Source organism: Larus michahellis, chromosome 4 (genome assembly GCF_964199755.1).
Source record: "Larus michahellis chromosome 4, bLarMic1.1, whole genome shotgun sequence".
NCBI lineage: Eukaryota > Metazoa > Chordata > Aves > Charadriiformes > Laridae > Larus > Larus michahellis.
In genome coordinates, this window is record NC_133899.1 from 72,465,724 (window position 1) to 72,478,502 (window position 12,779).

The window sequence follows — 12,779 nt, forward strand, 5'->3', positions numbered from 1 at the left end:
TTTTCAAAGATTAATTAAATATGGTAGGTTTACTATGTCATTCTATTTGAATGGTAATTTGTAAATTCCTTAGTTTTATGACAATTAAGTCTTGAAAAGATTTGAAGAAATATAAGCAGAATATATGACTGATAAACAGAACAGTGATCGTATTTCACCCACACAATACATGTAAATGTAAGAGTAAGTATACAAAAACAGATATTCAGCTGTGACTGTTTTTATAAAGACATTCTCTATCATAACCACCACCAGTCATTGTCAATACAGGAGCTTGTATCAAATTAAAAGTAACTAAGTTTTTGAACTTGGCAACTGCAACTTGATTCCATTAATTATTAAGTGCTAGTTATACTGTAGATACGCCAAGTATAGCAACTATTCTAGTGAACCTATTAAAACTAGTTCTTCAGCAAACGTGGTTGCTTAAAACTCACTTTTGTAAAAGAATATAATCACCCACTTCAGTGATCAGCATGTTCTACACAGCCGCACAACTTGATACAAGTAATATTTCATTAATTCACATCTTCAATGAGTTTTTAAAGAGTAAAAAACTCAACTGTGAATTGGCTGATTGAACTGGTTTTCACAGAGAAATCACAAAGATGATGCTTAATCTTTACATTATTTCAAGGGTCACTTAGGACATTCAAAAACTAATGAAGAATCATGATCACTCAGTTCCCTTTCCATTCCGAAATAACAATGATTTAAATGCAGCTGTGAGAAAAAGAAAATGGGAATGTAATTGCATAAGTATAATTTCTCATTATTTTAAGTTAAAGGACAGGGAAGCATTATTCATACTTTTATATATGACTCAGTTCAGGCCTTTTTAAATACTGAACAGGGGAATAAAAAGCAGCCCTAAAAGCTCCCGATTTTGGTCTCACGTAACAAAAGAGAAGCAGGACAAAAGAAAGAGGCTATTTTAAAAGATACTGAAGTATATTCTACCTTATTAGTGGTGATTTTTCCGGGATGAGATTTGCAACTTCTGTAGTGCGCTGATGCAGTAATAGTGCATCTTCCGTAGAGAAGCTTGGGTTACTAAGCCAGTCCAATTCTGCAGGTAAAGAAAAGTGTGAGATCAGTACAAATTAGCATGTTGTGTTTTTTAAATTTGGGGGTTAATCTAGCCAGCAGACAGCCAAATTCACAGCAAATGTCACTAAGTCATGTGTGATAATTGAGCATATTGGAAAGCAGTCCATGAAATTTCCATTCAGCAGAACACTAGGTTGTAATGAGGTAAAATATTTAGGAGCTGGAATCTTCCCCTGAAATCAACCTAAGCTTCAAAAAAACCCACTATACAATAATACTTAAAAGTTCATACTGAAAGCAGGTAATACATTTCATACACTGCTATATACTTTAAAAAAAACCAAATCTGTCCACTATTAATTTTTACCATGTAAAAATTCTAACTTTATATATTTATGTTGTATAACTATATGTTATATATGCATAATTATGTAAGATCTTCAATGTATTTTCACATATTTTGTATATATTAATGATAATTACTATATACAATATATAATATTTACATATTTAAATAGTAAAATTGGAAAAAATTACAGAAGGGCATAATTAAATGAAAGGTGTAGTTAATGAATGCAATACAACTTACGCAAACTTACAAAAATGTACTTTACTCAGTGTATGGAAAATATTTTTAACAAAATTTTATTGATAGGGATACACATTACCAATAAGAATACTCAAGCGTCTTACACAAGGTCAAAACGTGTCACTGGATTCTCAATTATCTAACCACCAAAATACCACTAGACTTTTAAATAGTGTGAAAAAAGGCTAATTGATGCTAATTTTGATATATTAGTCAGCATTAAGCATTTTGCATCTAGACCTCAGCCATTTCAGTCATCAGATAAGATCAGATACTGACAGTACGTGGAGGGGGAATTTTCTGCCATAATTTTACTGGTATTAAAACTTCTCTAACGATTTTCATAGAGATTTCATTTATAGAATTCTTTTAAATATGTGAAATTTTCTAACATATTAAGCAACAAACATTATTTCACATAAGCACAGAATTTAACATCAGCCTCTCCGGTGCCAGACCACAAGAGATAACAAGGAGGATGGAAGAAATTTGGTCTCCCTGCCTGTTCTCCATGCTCTTTACAACCACTTTTGCCTCAGTGTTCTTCCTGTCACACTCTTGCCTTTGTGCTTTTGACTACACTGACCTCTAATCCTTAAATAGCATGAACTCATTGTCTGCCAAGCCATACATCTCTCCTCTTTCTAAAGTATTTCTTTCAGAAATAGCTCTTCACACCAAAATTCTTTATTCCTTCTCACATGCCTGAATTGTTGTCCACAAAACGGAGCAGGCTGCAAAACAGTTCGTTAACCTAAGTTAAACTTGTCAAGTAGTACATACCATCAAGGAAAGCTCCAGTTCCCATTTCCCACAAGACTGCCCCTGCTACCAAAGACCCAAGGCCCCGTGGGCAGGGACACCGTCCCCAGTGGTTCCTTGAACTGCTGCACAGAGAAGAACCCACGATTCTCCTCTGCGCAGAGGAGAACCCAGGGTTCATGGCAATCTCAAGACCAAGTCACACTTCCCACCAGCATCCCAACCAATACTCTGCAGAACACCGCCATACACCATTGCCCGGCTCACCAAGACGTAAGATGTAGACTGAAAAAATAAAAATTCAGATATATAATATATATGCGTATTATTGTAACCTTCCGCCTGGCAATCAGAATCACCAAACCTAAGGCAAATACACTACCCTACTTTGCTGCAAATGAACATGCGATATTTTTTTTTTTCTTTCCAGGAAAATACTCAGGATATATTAATGTAAAATTAGAATAAAAATTGAAACCTTAAACCTGTGATCTTTACATGCCTATTTAAAATATGATTAAAATCTACTATTTAATTTAAATTAATCCACCCTGGCACAAACACCTTCATTTTAAGTATGTGCCTATGACTGTAAAACTGTAGATCTACCACAAAGCATTATTCCAAAACCTTTGGTGAACTTAAATGAGAAAGATTTATGCTGGATAATATCCAAGAAACATTTAACTCACCTATCAAAATAATTATTCCCCCTGCTGGGGAATAAAGTGCTGTGTAACAATAAGTTAATTTCTTATTTCGATCTTGTAAGAGGTATGTTAAGAACAAACCTAAAATCAGAATTACTTCTTAGAAGAATTGTATTTAGTATATTCCGTGAAATACCAAAATGTTTCTCATGGATAATTCTGTCACCATCACATATTTAAAACACACAGGAGTTAAATAAATCCATACACTTGATAACTGCATAACCAAATTGCAGTTAATAATTCAATATATGTCAGGCAATGCACCAAGTGCCGCTTCATACCTGAGATTTTTGAGGTATATTTATTAAATATGACATTGATTTTAAAAATTATCTTCCTTACATTCAATCATTTCTGTTCATTTTGGTAATGAAGACAGGGTGTAAAGGAATGCAGGAGCAAACTGCAACCCTACAATGTTTTTCCACTGGTCTTCCTTGAACACAGACAAATTCAGAGAAAGCACAATGGCCCAGAGCACTCCAGATTTCAATAAATGCAACTAAACTGTGCATAAAGCCTTTTATATACTTACAGAAATAAAGGAGACATTTAATTCCCTCAAAAAAAAATACATCTTTGTTTTGATTTGAGTTGTATTACCCAGATGCACTTAACAAAACAGAAAAATGCACTGGTTAGCAGAGTCTCTAGTGTAAAGATGTATCACATAACAGCAAAAAACTGTAACTTATTAGCCAGACAGATCTCCTTAAAATTATTATATCTGTTACAAAGATATACAAAACTTACCTAATTTATCTTGGGCCAGATCTGATCTCAAATAACATACTTCAGGCACAAAGATATTCTCTGTCGCCTTTGAGCTACTTTTTTTGTTTTTAAATAAATTATTGTTTCACTTTGTAATGCATAATAAATCATGTACTGGTATTATTTTTGGTGGAAATAAATTTATTGTAAGGTAGTTCCGTACTGATTTGAATGAAGAATTGTGGCTCAAAAATCACTTGAAATATATCAATACTAATACTCACGATGCAATAAAGCATTGGGTTATGTTTTTTTAAAAAGTAAGTTTGAGGGCAGAATGAACTCATTTGCCTTCAGTCATAAAGAGCTGTTGATGGCAAAATTCAGAATTCAAGACTTACAATATTCAGACCATTAGGAAAAAAGGCCAAGATGTTTAACTTTCAAGATCTTGATCTAAGGTCTTTTAAAATGCTCTACACATCAGAACAGGCTTTTCGTTGATTTCAAGGACGTAATATCAGGTTCTCCAAAGATTAACGCAGAAAATGCATTTTTTAATATTATTCATCACTGTAAACACCTTAGATACAGACCAGCCCAAATTCCGAAAAAAATGTTTGCAGAAAACTGGCATGCTAGATTTTATAACCCTGAGCCTTATGGCACTACAGTGCCAAATAACTTCCAAATGGAGATACAGATCCTTAGCAGCACTAAGAGCTTCAGTCTTAAGAACTGAAAAATATAAATCAACTGATACATCTCTTTTTTTGAAGTGGCATTATTGATCACATCGACAAAATGAACAGAGAAGAAAATAAAGAAAGCAAGCAGTAAAGCTCCAGCTGTTTTAGAATACACAATAAAACATGGGGCTGACCAAGCATATAAACTTCCCTGAGGCACAAAACACAACTTTAAACAAAAGAGGCTACACCTGAACTGGAAGAGTGGAAAACAGTTATCTTTATATTTCTGTGTTTAAAAGGTTGTTCTCAGACCAGAATAACATTCTTAAATAAAAAGAGTTGGCAAAATTTTCATTACCCCCCTGCTCCCAGCAAATTAATCCTGCAGCTCACAAAAAGATGAAGCCTGGACTTCTGAGTTGTGTCCTCCATCCTTTACACCCTCCACCGTCACCACAGCTTCAGGAATTATCTGGGTTCTCTGGACCCTTCTACAGTACTTTGCCATATCCCTGGGCAAAAGGCAGCCTGCGCTGTGCCAGATTATGATCTCCAAAGATGTTTATTAGTTGGCTAATGTACATGTGCTCATTGCCAAGCCCGTCTATCCTGGTTAGCAGTTCAATTCACATTACAGTCTCTCTATCAGCAGCGGCACTTTACCTAGGTTTCTTTTTTCTAAGCAAATATGGATTTTGAGAGACGTCCTCTGCTTTTGCCAATTCTCTCTCCCACCACAACAAATTTGACTGAAAGGGTTAAAACTTCCGAGGAGAAAGAGATATTAAGTAGGATGGCAGACAAATGCACAGCAAGCGTGCAGGAAATCGATTTCCATAGAAAAATGTGTCTTAACTATAGCAAAATAATGCCTACTATCACCATTAACTATTAGAAACAAACTTCGAAATGTCATTTTGACTTAACTTTAGCTGAAAGTATATCTTATTCCCTTACAGATGTGAAGTCACTAACTTGGTGCAATATGATTACAACAGTGAGCACAAGCAGAATAAGGTTTATTTTTTATATTTTAAATTATTGTTTTAGGGCCTCCAAGGAAAACTCACCTTGAGAAATGGAGTTATAAACATTAATCCCCTGACTGTTCTTGTAGCTTGGTTCTACCTGAGCAAATGAGATGAAATTGCCTTTTTAAAACATTGAAGAATCACACTGCAAGAACGAACCCCTGTAGCACAGTTAGTATGCCTTTATGGATACCCCAGGGAAATATTTAGAATTCTCCAACTACAGTATTTTCTGAGCAATTTAATCAAACTGACCTAATACTCTGGAAAGAACTGAACAATTTTTTCCATTACACAACATGCAAGTCCAAAACTTCTTGTAAATAATCTCCAGTGAATCAGTTAGCTGGATACAAACATTTCAAACATCGAAATCCAGTCCCCACTTTAAAACTCTATCTTTCATTTCTTTGTTATTTTCTCTTGTTAGACGTTTAAAAAGTTTATCATTTTCTCAGACCAGATTTACATTCTTAAAGAACAAAATACATAAGACTTCTTTTGTGATAATATGCATGTACTTGTTATTGTTCTACTCTACTATCCACATGCATGGGCACAACAGTAGAAGTAATCCAATGGCATTCTTTTTATACCTTCCCAAGAAAAAAAAAAAATAAAATTTACAGTGCATGTCTACAGAGACAATTTTTACGAGTTATGTAGATCCTTTTGTTGCCTCTCAGAATCCTGAAAATGTGTTTTCAGCAAAAATCACTGCATCACCTTACCTATAGAATAGTCCAGATTGTAACTAATGCTGTGCATAATGCTTACTACTGTCAGCAGGGTTAATTATTACCACTGCTCTGTTCAGTATGGCTACTGATAAATTTGTAATTTATCTTCTACCCAAAAATAGTCAAGCTTGACAACATAATTGTAAGAAACCATATACAAAACTACTTTACACTCTAGAGGCTGCTGCAACTCCACAATCTAGCAGGGTAGGAAGAGTGTACAGCAATACTTCTGTTTCAGGCAACACTTATATTTATAAATGGTTTAGGAAGGTTTGTAAGAGACAGAGGTGGTCTGAAGTAATGAAATACGGTCAGCATATTTACATTATTACCTCAACTTTCACAGTAAAATTATGAAGCAGTCCTAAATGACTGCAAAAGACAGCTCAGTTTTGCATATCATGTTAAATATAACATACTCCATGATCTCTGTATTATGATGGACTTTGGCTTCATATCAGCTCTGAGGAGAGTCATCTATCAGAGAGATACCAAAGTTGCCTGTGAAGTTCCCAAGTTCTCACAAGCTGAATGTGTGAAATTTGATATATGCCACCACAAACATGGTTCTAAGTTAATACTTAATTTTTATAACTATACTGAAATAAAAACAAAGCACAATATTGGCTAAAACGTAAAACAAACAAATTATGTTCTTGAAAGTTTTGTCAATAATGCTCAAAAAAAAATAAAAATCTTCCAGTAGACCAAAATGTAACTCATAAACAGTGTTAATAACTGAACTTTAGTTCCAAAAGTCAGTCTTAACATCTTTTTCTGTGTAATTTGATCTTCCAGACAGGTGGTCTGCAGTGACACAGACTACGCATAACCAACCTAAAGGCTAAAATTACCAGAGTTTTAAAATATATGCAAGATCTTACTATTAGAGAATTTTACTGTACCTCTGCCTGGCAGAGCAGCTCCCCTCTTCCTAGAGGCTATAATTTGCGATATTATTATTATCTGTTCCCTGCACCACATGTCATTACCAGAAAGGCTCCTGCATGTGGCTACAACATCTCTGTACTGGCAGACAGAGTATCAACAGCTGCAACGCCATCACGGGGTAACGCCTGGTTAGAACAAGAAGCTAACCCCAGCCTGTATTGCTAAAAGCTTCAAAAACTCACCGTACCGCTTAGGCCAAATATACAAGAAATTTAGCTTAGGTAAACAATTCTCTTCCAGTTTACCCCTGCTGTGGTGTCTAGAGGATGGGCAGACTAAAGCGTGGTGGAAGCTGGCAAGCAAAAAGCATAGTTCAAAACACCTCCAGTACAATTAATAAATGTTGTGCATACATCAGAGTTTGGCAATACTTCTATTCGTATAATAAAAGTATAACTACTAGTCAGCAACCGTGAGAGGCCAAATGATAAACCAAATCACAGTCTGACTCATGACCTTAGAAAAAATATCCTTTACAACTAAAATGTGGCTTTGTAAGCAAGGAAATGAGAAAACACTTTTAAAGTTATCCAAGGATAGCAGAGGAAGAAGAAAAAAAACTCGTTTTCTGCATAAAGCAAACCTTCACCAACACACACAGAAAATTAATATAGACACATTTTTCAGAGATGAGTATTTCTACAGCCATGCCTCCAGCATCTACCAGCAGATAGCTGGAAGCAAACTTGAACACGTCTGAGAGCCCATCAACGAGACGCCAGCACCATTTTTTTGCCGGGGTGTCCCTATTTCGGGTTCTCCTCAGAACTACCTCAGGGAAAGTAACTTTATTCGCAAGTATGGTTAACTTTTATTCACACCGGCGACGACATGCCTTGCGCAGAGGACGCCTGTGCTCGTACGCTGCCCGTGAGGGAGGAGCCCAGGCTGAGGGGCTCACCGCCCCCTCACACGGACCTCACGGAGCCCGCTCAGCGGCGGGGCTGGCCGGGCAGACCGGCGCCTCTACCGTGCTCCTAAGCCTTCGTTGGCGCTGGGCACAGACCACCGCCGCCGGGCGAACTGGCGGTCGCAGCAGGCCCGAGGGGGTGCGCGGAAGGGCCGGTACGGGGCAGAGTGGAAGCGGAAGGGTCTTCCGAGGGCCGGGCCGCGGAGGGCTGTTGGGGGAAAGAGCGTTCCCCCAGGACTTTACCTTTCCTGGAGCCCTCGCTGCTGCCGGGTGGGGGCTCCCCGGGCTCGGCGGCACCGGCAAAAGCCGGGAACAGCGCCATGTCTCAGCTTACCGCCACTACTATCTGCCCGAAGTGCCCCGCGGAGCGGCGGGGCAAGATGGCGCCGCGACGCTGAGCATCCTGGGAGGTGTAGTTCGTCCTCCCGACTTCCCAAAATGGCGGCGGTGCTCGGTGGCTGCTGGGGGTAGAAAGGCTTAATACGGGAAAATAAGTGATCCTGTTCACTTTCTCTGCAAAATTTTATAGACTGTTAAGATACTTCACTTCAGTATTCTCCTTTCTGGAGTGAAAAGTCTGCTTTTTTTCTTCATATGTTAAAACCACTCCGTAATGTTCTCCTTGTTGAATTTCTTTAGTTTTTCTAACTCGTACACTAATACTGCTGCATGACCTGAATTTGATGTAGTGATTAAGCTATAGGCGTACATTTGGTTTAGGGATTATATGGAATTACAATGACTGGTTTGTTCTCTGCTTCCTTCCCAACACCTTCTGATAATTCCGTTTGGCTTTTGGCCTCTTCCGAGTTACGATGTCTCTTAAGAGCCCATTCCTGAGTGGCTAAAGATAATAGGTAACTATTGCGTATAGATTTTAGGATTAGCTGCCCTACACACACCGCTTTGCACTTATCGAGCTGGTTTTTTTGGTCATTTTATAATTTATTTCTGAAATACATCAATGACCTTTCTCAGTCAGCTTTCCAGTTGATTATCCTGAATACTTTTGCACCATCTGTGGATTTTTTCAACTCTGTTCGCTGCCATTTGCAGCCTTTTTGTAGATGTTGAACAGTCAGATCCCGAGGAATCCCGCTGGTGACTTCTTCCTATAGAAAACTATAAAACTATTTCTAAATCCTTCTTTCCTACCTTTAATTTATTATTAATCTATAAAGTGCTATTCATTTTTATCAACAGGAGAGCAGAATATAAGTACAGAGAGAACAGGATTCAGAACAAAATAGTGGTCATGGACACCGATAGTCTGGAAGTCATCAAATGAGTGGGGCCTGATTGCCAATGGGGAAAGAATGGGCTTTAAAAAAACTAAAAGCAGCACATTACGAATTTGTGACCAAATTCTGAAGAGATAATTAAAAAAAAATTACCTTGCCACATGCACATTTTAGCTTTTTTACTGAGAAGAGAAAACCTTTGTAATTGTGCTACCTGAACAAGCATTTGTCTTTCCGTCTGCCTGGTATAATTTCTCCAGGTAGTTTTAGTACTCGTGACCGATTTCAACCAAATTTAACGGGAGGTTACAGGTCATTACATTACTGCAAATTACATGAGAACAGGTGGCAACACAGAGCAGGATTTTCAGTGGGAGGAAAACTCCAGTGCATGCAGTTCATATTGGGAGTCTAACCTACTGGGAAAGTTGAGTCAGAGCTCTCCTGCTTATGGAAATATTTGTTTTAATCTTATTTGGACTTTTATTGAAATTTGTAAATGTGTTTATTCTGCATACCTCAGCACTGGGAAAACTACCACCTATCTACAGAAAATTAATTATTTCCCTATTCTCTTACGAACCAGACTCAAAGCCCTTTCAAGATACTAATGCTCTAGATGCAGGATAAACTAAATGGATTTCATAACGAAAGCATTCAGTTTATTTCCTGAATGTCATTATTCACATTGTCTCTTGGCTGCTCATAGTGATGGTAGCTAAGAACTTCTCAACAAAGGGAATACAGAAAATGTGTTTTGAGAGTAAAGCAAATGACCAAAGAGAGAGTTTATAAGAATCCTAAATACAGATTTATGCCCCATGTCACTGGAAGTTAGCCACAATTATGGATAAAAAGAGGGATAAATTAACAAAGGGTGTTATCATTGTTGCCATACATATATTACTGTGACATTAAAAAAAACCTACCCACCATATTTAACACTACCACATAAACACAGGCAATATTTCCCATTATCACAAGTGGAAGTTAAATTTGTGTGAACATTGCTTTTAGATTACTGCATTTATTTGTACAAGTAGTTCCTATTTATCATTAGTGGAAATTGGCTATGTAGTAAAATCTTCTACATTGACAGTTCCTTGACTACTGAGTGAGCAATGCTCCTTCTGATGAAATGTAGTTTTCTGCAATGTCTTTAGCCCCACGTGTAACAAGTTTTATTTTGCAGCTTTTGCCTTAAAACTCTGCAAAATGCATTTTAATAACGTTATATGAATAATTTACTAAGCCTTTACAGGCAAAAAGTAGTATTATAAATGAATTGTTTGCCTCAACCCAGTTCAGCCAAGCCTTTTCTTAAGATTTAGTGAAGAACCTGACTAAAACACCTCTTGATGTCTAGAATAAAGTTACCTGAAACACTCAGCATTTTTTCTTCAGTTCTATTCTAATAACAGCAAATCATCAAGCCTCTTATGGAATCACAGAATCATGGAATTTTTCAGAGTTGGAAGGGACCTCTAGAGATCATCTAGTCCACCTCCACTGCTAAAGCAGGATTGCCTGGAGCACATTACTCAGGACCCAGGCGAGTCTTGAAAGTCTCCAGAGAAGGGGACTCCACAACCTCCCTGGGCAGCCTGTTCCAGTGCTCTGTCACCCTCACCATAAAGAAGTTTTTTCTCATATTTGATCGGAACTTACAATGCGGACAAAACCACTGCAGCTGTATACAGTAAGAATTCCTTGTTAATAAGAAGGAACAAACTAATTAACCGTAGGAACTAGCAGGTTCCTTTCTTACGAACACTCTGGTCTGCTCTTTACATTGTATCTACCTATTTAACATATTAAAGTCTGGTATAGTTAATATTTTAATTAATAATCCATTTTAAGGATTTTTCTTCTTTGATAAGGATTTTTCCTTGGAAAGTCTTATGTAATTAATGTACTGCACTGCCTAAGCAGATGTGAGAGTGATAGTTTTCAGTAGATTTCAGACTTGAGTGCTTTTGTAGATTTTGACAAAAATCAAAACATTCTCTTAAGGGACCAACGAACCTCCCCTCTCATCAGGTCCATAATATTTTCCTTATTACAAGAAAATTGCAGTAGATATTTGTGAATCTGACTTTGGTGAAATGGGTGCCATATGACACGGTAGTTCATGGCCCTTCACCAGACCCTGAAGGGCTACAGCGGGCCAGTTTGCTTCTTGGCCTTACACACTCACATTTTGTTCTGTCGTGCTCTCCACTCCTGAACTTTACAGCCTGTGATGTCATGCCTCTCGTATCTTTCACATTTTCTGTTGCTTCTCCACACTTTCTACTTCCTCTGTAGTAAATCCTGTAGGTAGTTCTTCCTTCTGCTCTGATGATCAAGGAGCCCCTGCTAGGAGCAGGTTCATCTCTCCGTAAGATATCAAGAGACCATCCTTTTTACAAAGGAGGGCTTGTTCTCACATGCAAAAACTTACAGAACAAGCCGTATAATACAGCACTATAAATGGTGTAATTTAACGCATTCACAGTGGGTACCTTGAATAAAAGCATCAGAAATAAAGGCAACCTTTTTGAGTAAGGGCTACATTGCACTCATTTAAAGAAATAAGCATCGCTAAAATATGGTAAAATTTTGTAAGGCTGTAAGAGCAGAGGTTGCATGAGGGGAGACACGAAATGGATTCTGACCACAAAGCTAGAGGGACAATTGGATGTATTCACGTGTGCCGCCCCCCTGGGGTGGATTAGCAGGCTTCCACTTCTGTGCTCCACCAGCCTTTCCAAACCTCCATGATGTGCCGAGTGCTGCTAGCATCATGGGGTGATGCACTTGTATCATCATAAGAATGCTTATGCAGCTTGCTCTATAAGCCATTTATTATCAATGGGTTTTAATGCGGCCCATTTAGCACGTTCCAGCCGTGAGAGGAACTGGGCAAATGTAAGAGGAGGGTGCTACAGCTCTGTCTCCCCACAGCGAGGCCTGTGGAGCACGGCGGGGTTTCCAATAACACAGGTTCCTGATGTGATGGCGCGCCAAGTTTCCAGCCTTCCTCTACGTTTTCCCAGCCCTTTGTCAGGTTTCTTTCACTGGGAATTACTTTTGTCTATGCCAACGCTACCCAGATGTGTTGTGCTCCACTGAGTAATTTTACCAAGGGTTCATTTCTTATTGACACCCACTGGGCAGGCGAGAGCTCCGGTTTGAGCAACCTCAGCATTGTCCCATGGCCGGCCTCACCAGGGGAACAAGGCAGAAGAGATGATGTCCTGCAGGGGCATAGCTGGATGTGGCCTGTCAGCCACCGCTGCCATGCCACCGGCTCTCCTCCCTCCGTGCTCTTTCCCAGGTAACTGGATTCATGCCGTGAGCATCAGGCTGGGACATTTCGCAGAGCGCTCCATCATCTCACA

General features: G+C 38.4%; 1 protein-coding gene across 4 annotated transcripts in view; it reads right to left on the bottom strand.

Moving 5' to 3' along the window:
• Positions 1-12,779, bottom strand: part of NRDE2 (NRDE-2, necessary for RNA interference, domain containing) — a 71,121-nt gene that overhangs the window by 25,868 nt on the left and 32,474 nt on the right. For 2 of the 4 annotated variants that reach the window (XM_074585493.1, XM_074585492.1), the window contains one exon: positions 961-1,069. Coding sequence is in view for 2 of the 4 variants with exons in the window: in XM_074585491.1 (XP_074441592.1) it covers positions 961-1,069; positions 8,399-8,477 (188 nt within the window). In the remaining 2 variants the exon portion in view is untranslated. Of the gene's footprint in view, positions 1-960; positions 1,070-8,398; positions 8,560-12,779 lie in introns of those variants that run through there. The other 2 variants (XM_074585491.1, XM_074585489.1) reach the window with 2 other exon arrangements.